The following is a 15887-nucleotide window of genomic DNA, read 5'->3' on the forward strand; positions in this document are numbered from 1 at the left end:
CAAAAACACGGCAGTTATCAACTTTTTTAGGTCGGAAGGGGTTCTGACCTATTCAATCTAACCCCAAATTATTCGACAAGTCGAGAAATTCACTTCTGTTGAAAACGGCGGTTTTGGCCCCCTTTTCGATCATCTCAATTAGACTTTAAAAAAAGTCAAATTGAGATGCGGGAGCAGAGACGGGTGGGTGGGGATGAGGAGGAGACAGGGGAGAGCAGCGTTCACCCGGCTCCAGCAAGCAAGAAGTCTCTTACTGGAGCCGGGTGGACGCTGCGGTGAGCGGCGGCTGTGACACATCCTCCGGCTACGCTGCTGTAGCGGTGCTCTCCCCCGTCTCAGCTCCCGTATCTCAATTCGACTTTTTTTAAAGTCGAATTGAAATGGCATTGAATAGCCCTGGTCGGATCCATTCCGACAAATGAATGTCGGAATGAATCAGACTTCAATTGAATGTCGGACAGATCTCTGCCAGTTCTTGCTGTATAGAAAATGGGCATTTCTGTGTGACAACTGGGCATATGCACAGAAGAGAACAGCCACCTGGGCGTGTTGAGTTATTCACCACTCATGGTGCGTATACAGTATGTATGCCTAATCTCATGTACACAGCATAGGGTAGGTGTAAATGCCAATGTAGAACTGATGAAAGTGACCACAGGCCTTGGTACTGAGGAGAGTGTAACCAAATCTGGTTAAAAATGTAACGGGTGCTGGCAGTAGCACAGGTGAGCAATGTCCCCCTTAGTCGCTATCGGAGAGGACCGGCCTGTGTAATCAGCACCCGCTCCCTGCCCCTCTCTTGGTGCCCCTGCATACAGAAGACTGCTCACAGTTCAGAATAGTGCCATACAATGGTATTTACATTCTGATCACAATACGTATGCAGTGTGTATATACATACAGTATGTATATACATTATGTGCGACTCAGAATCAGGCCCATATTATCATGCTATGAGATTTTTGTGCCATCCCTTTGCTATAATTGGTCTAAACTCTTGCTGTGGTATTTTGCTCATCTTAATTTACGTTTTTCTCTGATTGTGTATGAAACCTGTTTGCAAGTTTCAGTGACAATACATTTTATGCTACAAGTTGGTAATTTAGTTTTTTTTCTAAATGACCATTTACAGATAAATATAATTTATATACTGAATTACCCTACTAGCAACATGCAAACCAATTATGTGAAAAATGTATATTTATTTCTGTCTGTATATCAAAAAAGACAGCAATTAACAGAGGCAGCGCACCTCCACTGCACTCTCTTTACTATAATGCCTGCAGCTTTGTGTGACAATATCAACTTGCCAGGTGTCCAAAAAAACAACTGAATTTCCCCCAATGTGTAACTGCATTTTGATGTGTGTTGTAACAACACTTGTGCTCTCTTTCCAGGCAGAACTAGGAGACAATCTGCATTATATTATACCTTTACTCCACACATTGATGCATGTCATCACAAAGGTAATTCTTGGCTCACTGTGATGTGGGGAGGATAGATCTCCCAGTGACAGATATTATACACATGTACCGTTCAGATGCTCCAGGAGTTCTAAGTATACAGAAAAAGTTCGGGGTATTTAAACTCTATAATCCTTTCCCCTTACTTGTAATTAACAGAAGGACAAAAACATCACTGAGTGAGATTCAACAAGGCAGTTACTTATTATTTCTGTATATTTTTATTTTAAAATATCAATTAAATCCACTCAAAGACAAGTATCTCCAATTAAGATTGGTGAAAGATGGGGTGTTCTACTGTCCCATTTTATACTTTCAAATTAATATATATATATATATATATATATATATATATATATATATATATATATATATAATTATATACACACACGTTGTCGCTATGGGGGATATGTACTAAGCAATGAAAGGAGTGGAGAAGTTGCCCATAGCAACCAATCAGCATTGAAGTAACATTTTTCATTTGCATACTATAAAATTATACAGAACAGCTGATCCTTATAAGACAAGCAAACAAGTGCGACATATATATATATATATATATATATATATATATATTCATTTTTATCAACATAAAAATATATGTAGACACAATATACAGTAAGTAATATTGAATGTACTGTTAAAGTATGGATGAGTAGGGAGGGCACATGAACTGACGGCCAGTAAGGTATAGCGGCAATATAAAGCCCAGATTAATCCAAAATAATGATTAAATAGGTTCCACAAAGATCATCTCAATTATGCAACAAATGACATTCAAGGCAGTCACTGCCACTAATTAAACTGTACTAATAGTAGAATGGGGCAGATGTCTTAACTTGGCGAAGGCATAAGGAAGTGATAAACCAGTGATAAGTGCAAGCCAATCAGCTCCAATATGTAAATGAAGAGTTAGGAGCTGATTGACTGGTGCGTTTCTCACCTTGCATTTATCACTGGTTTATCAGTTCTTTATGCCTTCTCCAGGTTGATACATCTGCCCCAATGTGTATACGTGTCATTAGGATCACAGGGGAATCTGCACCATAACATCACCAGCGTGGTTAGACGCTCCCCTGTATAATAGCTCCCGGCAGGTAAGGGGTTGGTTAAATCACAAGCTGCAGCTGAACTGCCATCCAGCAGGAGGATTCTGGACCACACCGCAAGGTAATTGAAGAACTTGGTTGTATTCCAATTCCTTCAGAAAGATCAAAGCATCTCGCCTCCAATGTGAGAGGACATTTTAAAATTTATTAAGATCTTGTCTTCCTTAAGTACCGGTCTGACTAATTAATTAGAAACCCCTGTGTAAAGTCGGAAACATGATCCAGGCACTCTTTCATTAGTTACATGGATTCATCTAGCCTTTATATTGCTGCTATACCCTACTAGACAATAGCTCATGTGCCTTCCCTATCCCTCCATGCCGTTCAACATTCATTACTACTTTTGTTGTGTCTATATGTACACTATTTGTTTTAATATACATGTGTCACGCTAGTTTACTTTTCTTATAGTGACATTATATATATATATATATATATTGTATATCAACACCATTATCACATTTTTGTTTGTGTTATTTGGAGAAGCTTATTAGTAATCCATAGTAAAGTCCATATAAAGAAGGCACTCGGAGACATCAATAATGCAAAAAATAGGATTTTGGTACCTACCGGTAAATCCTTTTCTCGTAGTCCGTAGAGGATGCTGGGGTCCACATTAGTACCATGGGGTATAGATGGGTGTACCAGGAGCCATTGGCACTTTAAGAGTTTAAGAGTGTGGGCTGGCTCCTCCCTCTATGCTCCTCCTACCAGACTCTAGTCTAGAAACTGTGCCCGAGGAGACGACATACTTCGAGAGAAGGACTTAACACAGATAGTGGTGAGATTCACACCAGCTCACACATACAAGGCACGTCAAGACAACTAGCTTGAACTACTCAGCAACAGCTGAAACATTACTTACCAAGTCAATGCAGTACTCAACTAAAACGAAGTTGTACTGAACCAAATAACAATAGCAGGAAAACGAAGCGCTGGGCGGGCACCCAGCATCCTCTACAGACTACGAGAAAAGGATTTACCGGCAGGTACCAAAATCCTATTTTCTCTTACGTCCTAGAGGATGCTGGGGTCCACATTAGTACATGGGGATGTACCAAAGCTCCCAGAACGGGAGGGAGAGCGCGGAGACTCCTGCAGAACTGATTGACTGAACTTCAGATCATCAGAGGCCAAATTATCGAACTTGTAGAACTTTGCAAACGTGTTCGACCCCAACCAAGTTGCAGCTTGGCAAAGTTGTAATGCTGAGACACCCCGCGCAGCCGCCCAGGAAGACCCCACCTTACGGGTAGAGTGGGCCTTGACAGATTTTGGACACGGCAATCCAGCCGTAGAATAAGCATGCTGGATAGTGAACCTGATCCAGCGAGATATCGTCTGCTTAGAAGCAGGACACCCAATTTTCTTGGGATCATATAGGACAAACACAGTTGAAATTCCACCGCAGGAAACTTCTTGGACTCACACCAAGAAACATATTTCTTCCAAATACGATGGTAATGTTTTGACGTTACCCCCTTCCTAGCCTGTATGAGGGTAGGAATAACTGTCTTCGGAATCCCTTTCCGAGCAAGAATCAGGCGCTCAACTTCCATGCCGCCATACGTAGCTGCGGTAAGTCTTGATAGGCGAACGGCCCCTGCTGCAGCAGGTCCTCCCGAAGAGGAAGAGGCCTCGGCTCTTCTTGTAGTATATTCAGAAGGTCCGCGTACCAAGCCCTTCTTGGCCAATCTGGGGTAATGAGGATCGCTTGAACCCCTATTCTCCTTATGAGCTTTAGGATTCTTGGGATGAGTGGGAGTGGTGGAAACACGTACACTGACCGGAACACCCACGGAAACACCAGGGCATCCACTGCCACTGCCTGTGGGTCCCTCGACCTGGAACAATAACGCTGAAGCTTATTGTTGAGACGAGAGGCCATCATGTCTATTTGGGGCAATCCCCAAAGATCTGTTATTTCCTTGAAAACCTCCGGATGGAGTTCCCACTCTCCTTGATGGAGATTGTGTCTGCTGAGGAAGTCTGCTTCCCAGTTGTCTACTCCCGGAATGAAGATGGCTGACTTTTCTGTCCAGAGGAGTAGTCTTGTCACCTCTGACATTGCCGCTCTGCTCTTCGTTCCGCCCTGTCGGTTTATGTAAGCCACTGTTGTTACGTTGTCCGACTGCACTTGGATGGCCCGACTTCTCAGAAGAGGGGCCGCTTGAAGAAGACCGTTGTAGACGGCTCTTAGTTCCAGGATGTTGATGGGCAGGCCGGCTTCCAGGCTTGACCACCGTCCTTGGAAGGTTACTCCTTGAGTGACTGCTCCCCAGCCCCGGAGGCCCGCATCCGCTGTTAGCAGGACCTAGTCCTGAATCCCGAACCTGTGGCCTTCTAGGAGGTGAGGCAATTCATGGATTCTACCATAAAACCTGCAGAATCATGAATGTTGCGCAAATACAGTGCAACGTCATCCCTATCCATCGTATCCAAATCCTCCATTAAGGCAGGCGACCACTTCACTATTGCCTTAGCGATCCATGCACTAGCAATAGTGGGACGTAATATGGCCCCTGAAGCAGTGTACACTGATTTCAGAGTATTATCAATTTTCCTATCTGCCAGCTCCTTTAAGGCGGTAGATCCCGGTACCGGTAAAACCACCTTTTTTGAGAGTCTAGATACAGATGCGTCAACAATTGGCGGGTTTTCCCATTTTTTCCTATCCTCCTCAGGGAAAGGGAAAGCTACCAGAATCCTCTTAGGAATCTGAAACTGCTTTTCAGGATTCACCCAGGCCTTTTCAAATATAGCATTCAGCTCTTTTGACGCAGGGAAGGTTAGCAAGGTTTTCTTGTTTTCAGTGAAGAGAGCCTCCTCAACCTGCTCCGGTGTGGTATCATTAACATGTAACACATCCCGGATAGCCTCTATCAACAACTGAACCCCGCTTGCAAGAGATGCGTTCCCCCGCAACACATCCCCGTCACCATCTGTACTGTCAGAATCGGTATCTGTGTCGTCTTGTGTTACCTGCACAAGCGAACGTTTGTGGGGGTATACAGCGGGGTGTCCTGAGGTACCTGACAAGGGCCACACAGCCATAGAGGACTGTAAGACCTGGGTTGCAGACTCAGTACTGGTAACCCTGTCAGAAATCTGAGAAATCCAAGCCCTGATAGAGGAAAACCACTCTGGTTCCCTTGCTGGAATCTGTGCTAAACCAGTGCTAACCTGATTGCATGGAATGGGATCATCCTGTGAGGGTAAATCCTCAGCAGCATATGACACTGGACATTGCTGCTAGTGACCACCAAACACACCACACACACACACAGAATGGGGTAAGACAGAGTTTCCCCCCCAAGAATGGCAAGAGAGAGACAGAGATTGGAGCCAACCCACACCAGCGCTTTCTATACAAAGAGAAACCTCTTACCAGCGCTGACTTGTGCTCCTTAATAGGACACACAGTCAAGCATTTAGCCTCCCCCACCCCCCTTCTACAACCCCCTGGTACCGGTACAATAACTGGAGCTGCTGTGGAGGGATCAGGATCTTCCTTCTGTTTGTAGCATGCAGGAAAATGGCGCTGGAACGCTGCAGGTCCGCTCTGAGGATAAGCTCCGCCCCCTTCCCGGCGCTGTCTTCCCGCTCAACGGTGTTCAAATTTTGGTCTGAGGAGTTTTGCTGGCTGGAACCCAGGGGCCCAACAGGCTTGCTGACCAAGTTTTAGGGGTAAGCTGGCCCAGGGCGCCCCTCATCGCGCCGCTGGTACCATCCGGGAGCGCAGTTAATACCGCGCTCCCACCCCTGTTGCCACCATCTTCACACCGGCCCCCCGCTTGCTAGGGGGGTCGGTGACTAACTCACCACTTTCTTCAGCTCTGTAAGGGGTCGACGGCATGCTGCTGGGATGAGCGGTGCCCTTGCGGAAGAGACCGATCAGCCCCTCTGGAGCTCAGTGTCCAGTCAGCGGAGTCAGTGGCTCAGACCCCGCAGGACGGACACTGCTCCCCCCCTTAGTCCCACGCTGCAGGGAGGCTGTTGCCAGCAGCCTCCCTGTAAAATAAAAAATAACTAAACTTTTTCCAGGAAAGTTCAGGAGAGCTCCCCTAGCTGTGACCGGCTACTCCGGGCACAATGTCTAAACTGAGTCTGGTAGGAGGGGCATAGAGGGAGGAACCAGCCCACACTCTCAAACTCTTAAAGTGCCAATGGCTCCTAGTGGACCAGTCTATACTCCATGGTATTAATGTGGACCACAGCATCTTCTAGGACGTAAGAGAAACATCCTGTGTATTGGTCAAGTACTTTCAGGGTCACACCCCCGTCCTCAGGACCACACAAGCCAAATGTAACAAACCGTGTTACATTTGGCTTGTGTGGTCCTGAGGACAGGTGTGCGACTCGAAAGTACTTGACCAATACACAGGATATTTTTGCATTATTGATATGGACACATAGATTTTAGTATTGATGCACTGAGCAAATTGCTGCTATAAAGTGAGTGCCGGCATATTATGGACATCTAATCCATAGTAACATTAGTTGTTGTTTTTTATTTATTACCACCAAAAGCGCTCATAGCTTTTTTTTCTTTTTTTGCCCCATTTTACACTTTAGCAGAGATGTACATTTCAAGGTGCCCTCTGACAAAAGTAATAAACTTCACACATAGAAAAATGACACATGCAAAAAAAAAAAAAAAGACTGGCCTGATGTATTTGCACTATATTAATTCTATTCCCACATATGTTAAAGCGAGTAGTATTTTAGGGAAAATGTTTTTGAAACAAGCGGTTGTACTAAAGTGTTAGGAGCTTGAGCTTTCATGCAACATTTACACTTTTGCACAATGTTCTTTGGGAGTTTTTATTACCTCTAAGACCTAGGTGGCCTTCTAGGCTGTGGAGGGTTTCCTTAGAGTGGAAGGTTGGCATGCACCTTGAAGCACTATTCAGAAAATGTGTCATAATAAACTAAATGCATCTTTGAAGTTTCTTGATGTTTGTCCACCAGAAGGTATCACAACCTGCAAAGTTACCCAATCCTGAAATAGAGCTATTGACTATGTTGTTGTCACTAACTTTCTAGGCTGCATATATTTCCAATGAACTGTATGAACGGGTTTACGTCTTCTGCAAAAAGATATTGACTCTTCCCAAACCATACTGTACGATTGGACTAGACTATGCACAAAAGCTAAAGACTGAGAAGAAAGTACCAGGTATGTGGCTCTTGATGAAGCAGTTGATGTCATTTATTTTAGAATGTTCTTACCTCTCAAGGAAAATGAAGAAGCCCAACTCCAGTCTGCTTCAGGGAGATTGAAATCTACCATATGGGTATGATTTGCCGGCATTTGGGATGCCAGCGGTCAGAATTTCGACCGTGGCATCCCGAAGATCAGAATCCCGACAGGGGAATGAAAGTATATTTACCTCCCCCTCCCCCCAAACCTAACCCTCCCTCCCCGCAGCCTAATCCTAACCCCTCGGTGCCGCACCTAACCCTGTCCCTCCCCCTACAGCCTAAACCTAAGCCCCCCACAGCTTACTTCTCAGGCAGCCCGTGTCATTCTGCATCTTGAATGTCGGGATTCTGGTGCTGGGATGATGAACCTATTCGTGATGCCAGTGTCGGCATTCCAAATAATGTTGGGATTACGGCGTCATTCTGACTGCCTGGATCCCGACAGGATCCCGATTATATATTTTTTTCTGTTTTAGTATTGTTCTACATTAGATTCCTGTCAATGTCCTCTTCCAGTACAGGAGATCTGTAGATGACCTCAGTACTATACTGCTAGTGTACATTTTTTGTATACTGTTATATGTACCGTTCATGTAATTTGTAGCTTTTTTGGCATAAAACAAATCTGCACATAAATAGCATAAACATGATTATGTGATCTTTTAGGTTTTTCATATCAAAAAATGGTAGTTTCCGAACAAAACCTCAAGAGGGACATCACTCAACAACAGGGAAAGTAAGTGACCTCTGCTTCATAATATATACTTAGTGTAAAGAAATTAAAATAAATATATAAGTAAAAAATGTATTGATCATTTAAAATATGATGTTATATTACCAACATGGATGGTGTAATGGTTAGAATTACTACTTGCCACTGAGGTCTTCGGGTTGATTCCCACCATGGCCCTGTGTGAAGTTTGTATATTCTCCACGTAATTGCGTGGGTTTCCTCCGGGTGCTCCGGTTTCCACCCACAATCTATAAATACACAGGTAGCTTAATTAGCTCCTGACAAAAATAAACCCTAGTGTACATATATGTGTACATGTGGTAGAATATATAGATTGTAAACTCCACTGGGGTAGGGACTGACATGAATGTCCAAATACTCCTTGTAAAGCAATGCAGAATATTGGTACGCTATATACATAACTAGTACAATAATAATTACCAGCTTAATAGATCAAGGCCAGAGGCTAAAATGTAATTTATGCTTGAGAAGGAAAGGAAATATTATATGAATTATCTTTATAGAAAGGACATGCCTACATGCTGCTAGCTTCTGGAAAATAACAGCTTGCCTTTGATAAAAAAGTGATGTTACTAACTAGGCAATAAACTACCAGCTACAGATCAGCACAGTGGTCAATCCATGTATACGTGAGAGTATCAACCTCCCCATGCAATTGGTTAAGGATAGGATCCCATAAATTAGAAATAATTATGAAAACATCGATGAAGCATAACGTACATCATGTAGGCTTACTGAAGTTTTGCTATATGAAATGTGTTATAAGAAGACTTAAGATAACAAGACCTTACAGGTTATTGAATCTACTTTAGATAATTTGCAGCATAAAAAATGGTTTGGGCTTGGCTAATCTTATTTCTAGATTGTTCATAACAGAATTCACATTGATAATATATCAGCTGGTGACTCTCAATACACTTAACACCTGTGTCAGTAGGTAGTACACAAAAGCCTTTATGACTGTGCACCTGAAACATGGGGAGAATTTTCACATTTCTGCCTGGTTTTACTGTGCATACACAACAAAACAAGTAATGAAACATAAGTTGCGCTAACAGCCCCCTACACTTGGAGAGCTGTATTTATCTACAGGATGAGAGTGCACATATAAGTTTGACACAGTACCTGGCTGAATGGTCAACACCACAATGTTGACATCAGAACATCCACATAGTTCAAACTATAGACAGGCACTAGCAGGGCCGGATCTAGTGGGGGGGGGGGGGGGGGGGCGCAACCGCCCCACCTAAAACAGTCATAGCCACGCCCACTTTTGAGCAGAAGAGAGCTCTCTGTGGAGAACCTGAGTCGGAACGATGTGCTGCAGCTTATACCACAGCAGCACAGAGGAGCCAGGAGAGCAAGGGTTACAGAGCATTTGCCCCTCACTTGCTGGTGTGTGGGTACTAGGGCTAATAAATACAATTACCCCATAGTACAGTCACATGTACATAGAACAATCACAAAGCTCTATCTCAGTCTCACTCAAAAAGTTCAGTCAGAATTGAGAGAGGAGGAGTTAGGATTGCAGATGGGAGGAGTTGGGACTGTAGAGGGAGGAGTCAAGATTAAACAGTAAACCGCCCCCCCTAAAGAAAAGTCTAGATCCGTCCCTGGGCACTAGGTCGACATCTGAAATGCCTCCAGTTTCAGAATGCTGACGACTAGGGTTAAGCTGAGGGCGGGGGGTTTCCAGTTAGGCTGACTGGAGAGGTTAGGTTTAGTTTGTGGGTGGGTGGGAAGGTTAGGCACTAGAGGGAGAGTAGGGATTAGGGTTATGAACAAGGGGAGAAATACTTCATAGAACGCTGCAGCACGGAAGTGACTGTCACATGGCAGCCGGGATCCGAAAGAAGATGCTGCAGCCACCGCCGCTGATGGGACAAGGTAAGAAGCCACTAGAGCACCAGGGACTGGTTGTCATCAGTTCATCACGTCAATGTATCATCCTGATAGGCATGATGACTGTCAACAAGTCATACCTCAACCGTTGCACATATCCCCTGGAGATGCTACCTTAAACTTTACACACCACTCATCATCAAGATGATCACAAATAAGTGGTTCACCTTTACCGCGGTTGCATCAAGATACACAAAGCATATCTTGATGTGGCTGTACACTTATACATATAACTGAAAATACTGGGTAACAGTACAAATATGCAAATTTTCTGCTACGATTGTACAGAAAGCGACAAAACAAATGCCTTAAAATCTACAATAGATTCTGGATTGTAAAACAGAGCATGTGATTGCCCATAGAAGGGAGAATGTATCAAACCTTCGAGAGATAAAGTGAAGACAATCAGACTCTAGCTATCACTTATCTTGTACAGTCCATGAAATGACAGAAGCTCATTGGTTGCTCTGGGCAACTTCTCCACTTTCTCTCTCTCAAAGGTTTGATACATCTCCCCCTAATTTTGCCGTTAAAACGTCACAAAACAGATGTTATGTCCATGTTCTCTGTGAGCACTGTAGAAATATACTGTAACTTTCTGCAATTTGGAGTTTTAAAATGAACCTGTCACCAACACTCACAGCCACATCATGGACGGATTATAAACTGGGGGAAATGACTGATCTTACCAATAGCTTCCTATTGGTCCACGCAAGCACACATCCCTAGGCTTATGTGCAGCATTGGCTGTTACTGAGGCTGCACAGCACACATAGCCTAGGTGGGCCCAATAAGCACTCACACTGGAGCCTGGGAAACCCATGGTGCCCCGTGCATTTAGAGGATAGATGCAAACTATAAACGGGAGGTTTAGCTCTATAAAATGATATATTATGGTAAGTTAGCAGTACTGAAGAAATGTGTTCTCTGCAGGGTGCTGTTGTTCTTAGACCCTGGGCTGGTTTCAGAGGCTGTGTGTAATACACTCCTCCGAGAGACACAAGCAGGTCAGATGTCCCACACTCCCACAGCCTGCATGATCTATGTCATCACCAACTGCATTCAGGCCGCACTGGGCAAAGACTGTGACATAACCCTGCTGCAACGGGTGCTTAAGGTAAGAGCAAAGCATCGACTTTTATGTACATGTGTTTAGGGCATTCTGCACACTAGAGGGTATCTACTGCCTAAACAAAGTGGGAGCAGCCTTTTTGATGACTGAACTAATATTTAGAAGAGTACAATATATTAATTCTATGGCTACTAGAGATTTGATTGGCTGCATTCTCATAGGGTCAACCCACGACATAGCTCTGTTGTATGTAGTCAACGGATTATCTAATGATTGCAGTACCTACACCTGATCTGCAAGAGTTACAAATATTACTTAATCATTAAAATTATAAGAGTGATTGGTAGACAGCCCTGATAGCTTATTAAGCATCTACTTACTGCAAAATCTATTAAGTTTACTTTATTAAATTTTGAACTTTGCACTGGTAACTCCTACCACTGGCTTCAGGATATGGCAGCAGACATTATATTGGTTGCACCATTAATACAGAGCTAAAGGAGGGACAGTCATCCCTAGAGTTAGGGGAGTAAAGAGTATATGTAGGCTGTAAATCAATCTGGCACATCACACCCTCTTGTAATTACTGTACTTCAACTTTTCACTATGATCTATTTCATATTCTGCCACTTTCATATTTCTATTTTTCCTTGACAGGATCAACCCACAGAAGAGGTGGAATTGAGGTTTCAGGAAATCCTGTCTGTGGTGGAGCACAGCGAGCAGGTCATAGGCAGCAGGCAGAGGCACAGTGACAGGATAAGGGAGCTATACAGCAAGATAATCATCTCGGCAGAGGAAGGTATGAGGACCATTTCACAAAACAGAGGCCAAGTGGGAGTGACAAGGACAGTGACATATTATAGCACCATGCATTCATTGTTGAATTAAAGGCAAAACTATTTTTTTTAAACTGGAACGTCTTTTTCACTGCAACATATAGAAAATCAGGTTTCCATACCCTGGACCTCACTGTATTACAAATGGTGCCCAGGTGTATGATAGTAGTGAACACTGACATCCCACTGCTAGAGGCAGACAACGTTACAGAGAAATCACTAGTGGATATTAACTGAAATGCTCCTCTCTTTTTTTGAAGGTGTGCCAATGTCCAAACTTCAGAGAATCCCTCTCCCCAGTCCAAACATTAGTGTCCACCTGTGGACTGATGACGATCAACTATGTAAGTGGGTTTTGTGTTTTTACCATCAACACCAAGCCTTTTATGTGTAGTCCTAATGTTGCAATCTACCTATGTAAACCAGTAAAATGCCATGCACACTCATGATAGCGACTATGGGGGGTATGCGAAAAAAACGGAACTAATTCGACCCACCCTAGTCAATTGCGGCCATTTTCGCACATTTAATAAATTTTTGCCATGCTGTTTCACCTTTTTTTTTTGTCGAATCGGCATGGGTGAAAACAGACCAAAAAAACGGCAAAAAACCCCTGCCAATTCGACAAAAAACATGGATCGGCAGTCATTTTGCCGATCCACGTGTTTTTCATGGGTGGTCTTCAGTATGCCGACTGACGGGATCCCGGCGCACAGTATACCGGCGCCGGGATCCCGACAGCCGGCATACCGACACTTATTCTCCCTCGTGGGGGTCCACGACCCCCCTGGAGGGAGAATAAAATAGCGTGCCACCGTGCCCATAGCGTGGCGGGCGAGCGAGCCCGCAAGGGGCTCATTTGCGCTCGCCACACTGTCTGTAAGCCGGCGGTCGGGCTCCCGGCGCCGGTATGCTGGTCGCCGGGAGCCCGACCGCCGGCATATCGTAGTGAACCCGTTTTTCATCAGTGCCGGCATTTTCGACAAGTAAAAAAAGCGGCACTGGAATTGAATAGTGCGAATCCAAATTCGCCCTAAAAAACGTTGAAAAGTGCAGTTTTTTCAACTTGTCGGCACTAATTGCATAACCCTCTAGAACTCTTCATGTGTTGCTGAGACCATTCTAACTATGCAGAAAGACAATTGCAATGACTGATATTGCATGGTGCAATTTTCACGTGTCATTCTGGGCAGAGTGAACAATCATTGTGCCTTTTGATTACTCAGAGGTGTAACTTGGAATTTTGACGCCCTAGGTACGGAGCTATAAAATGGAGTCCCTCTCCCTTTGCATACTGTTAGGGAACACACCTTTAAACGATGACTCTCACCCTTTTCACTATTGTAGCTGGAAGAACCAATGAAGCACAGTAAGACTCTATTAAGGGCACAGCAATAACTGAAGCTAAGGCTGGTACCCACATATCAACAGATCAGCCGAACAATCTATCAATTGGAAAGGTGAATGCACCAAGGATCTTGTGCATATACACTTACCATTCAGCAGCTCGATATGTCTGGCAGCAGGGCCGGATCTAGGGGGGGGGGGGGGGCGACCGCCCCCCCCTATCACAGTCATAGCCACGCCCACTTTTGAGCAGAAGAGAGCTCTACTGGGAGAGCCTGAGGCAGAACGATGTGCTGCAGCTTATACCACAGCAGCACAGAGGAGCCAGGAGAGCAAGGGTTACAGAGCACTTGCCCCTCACTTGCTGGTGTGTGGGTACTAGGGCTAATAAATACAATTACCCCATAGCACAGTCACATGTACATAGAACAATCACAAAGCTCTATCTCAGACTCACTCAAAAAGTTCAGTCAGAATTGAGAGAGGAGGAGTTAGGATTGCAGATGGGAGGAGTTGGGACTGTAGAGGGAGGAGTCAAGATTAAACAGTAAACCGCCCCCCCTAAAGAAAAGTCTAGATCCGTCCCTGTCTGGCAGCGGAATGATTTGACTATGCCTGCACACTTGTGATATGTCATATTCAATGGCTGCTGCGGCTGACCTATCATGCGGTTGGCTATACACACATCCAGATGTACTGTTATATCTGCATGATATATCAACATTGGCCCTGCAGCACAGCCAACCTGATAGGTCTGCAAAATATGTAGTTTACAGACATATTGGGTGTACACACTCTCCAATGTGCTAGCAATATATAGCTCGTCAAACGAACAAACGATATATATCTCAAAAAGTGTGTACCTAGCCTAAGTCAGAATTGTTAATAGAATGCAAGGAAAAATAAGTAATTAAAACCCCAAAACAGTAATAACAGTGCAAGTCCCAATAAAACAATGTTAGCCGACAAAAAACAAACAAAAAAGAGACATATTGCCCCTAGACCGCAGTCTCTAATAATTTTGCAGTGTCCGGTCAAACCACCAAAAGAAACTACAAACAATATATAATATAAATAATAAGAATTTACTCACCGGTAATTCTATTTCTCGTAGTCCGTAGTGGATGCTGGGACTCCGTAAGGACCATGGGGAATAGCAGCTCCGCAGGAGACTGGGCACAACTAAAAGAAAGCTTTTTGGTCTAACTGGTGTGCACTGGCTCCTCCCCCTATGACCCTCCTCCAGACCTCAGTTAGGATACTGTGCCCGGAAGAGCTGACACAATAAGGAAGGATTTTGAATCCCGGGTAAGACTCATACCAGCCACACCAATCACACCGTATAACTCGTGATACAATACCCAGTTAACAGTATGAACAATAACTGAGCCTCTCAACAGATGGCTCAACAATAACCCTTTAGTTAAACAATAACTATATACAAGTATTGCAGACAATCCGCACTTGGGATGGGCGCCCAGCATCCACTACGGACTACGAGAAATAGAATTACCAGTGAGTAAATTCTTATTTTCTCTGACGTCCTAAGTGGATGCTGGGACTCCGTAAGGACCATGGGGATTATACCAAAGCTCCCAAACGGGCGGGAGAGTGCGGATGACTCTGCAGCACCGAATGGGCAAACTCTAGGTCCTCCTCAGCCAGGGTGTCAAACTTGTAGAATTTAGCAAATGTGTTTGACCCCGACCAAGTAGCTGCTCGGCAAAGTTGTAAAGCCGAGACCCCTCGGGCAGCCGCCCAAGAAGAGCCCACCTTCCTCGTGGAATGGGCTTTCACTGATTTAGGATGCGGCAGTCCAGCCGCAGAATGTGCAAGCTGAATCGTACTACAGATCCAGCGAGCAATAGTCTGCTTTGAAGCAGGTGCACCCAACTTGTTGGGCGCATGCAGGATAAATAGCGAGTCAGTCTTTCTGACGCCAGCTGTCCTGGAAACATAAATTTTCAGGGCCCTGACTACGTCCAACAACTTGGAAGCCTCCAAGTCTTTAGTAGCCGCAGGCACCACAATAGGTTGGTTCAAATGAAAAGCTGATACCACCTTAGGGAGAAACTGGGGACGAGTCCTCAATTCTGCCCTATCCATATGAAAAATCAGATAAGGGCTTTTACATGACAAAGCCGCCAATTCTGATACCCGCCTGGCCGAAGCCAAGGCCAACAACATGACCACTTT

At 44.4% G+C, this 15887-nt stretch overlaps 1 protein-coding gene and 1 long non-coding RNA gene across 6 annotated transcripts in view; one reads left to right on the plus strand and one right to left on the minus strand.

The window, feature by feature from the left end:
- LOC135056192 (uncharacterized) overlaps positions 1-15887 on the minus strand; it is a 416825-nt gene that overhangs the window by 295931 nt on the left and 105007 nt on the right. The window contains exon 3 of one of the 5 annotated variants that reach the window (XR_010243917.1): positions 1411-1554. The exons of 3 other annotated variants lie outside the window; for them this stretch is intronic. This is a non-coding gene — a long non-coding RNA (uncharacterized LOC135056192). Of the gene's footprint in view, positions 1-1410; positions 1555-8548; positions 8759-15887 lie in introns of those variants that run through there. One more of the 5 variants, XR_010243918.1, reaches the window with a different exon arrangement.
- Positions 1-15887, plus strand: part of PIK3R6 (phosphoinositide-3-kinase regulatory subunit 6) — a 119164-nt gene that overhangs the window by 26203 nt on the left and 77074 nt on the right. The window contains exons 4-9 of the mRNA XM_063961048.1: positions 1398-1466; positions 7619-7751; positions 8444-8513; positions 11367-11550; positions 12163-12307; positions 12605-12688. Coding sequence (XP_063817118.1) covers positions 1398-1466; positions 7619-7751; positions 8444-8513; positions 11367-11550; positions 12163-12307; positions 12605-12688 — 685 coding nt within the window. The remainder of the gene's footprint in view (positions 1-1397; positions 1467-7618; positions 7752-8443; positions 8514-11366; positions 11551-12162; positions 12308-12604; positions 12689-15887) is intronic.

The sequence above is a fragment of the Pseudophryne corroboree genome, chromosome 3 (genome assembly GCF_028390025.1).
Source record: "Pseudophryne corroboree isolate aPseCor3 chromosome 3, aPseCor3.hap2, whole genome shotgun sequence".
NCBI lineage: Eukaryota > Metazoa > Chordata > Amphibia > Anura > Myobatrachidae > Pseudophryne > Pseudophryne corroboree.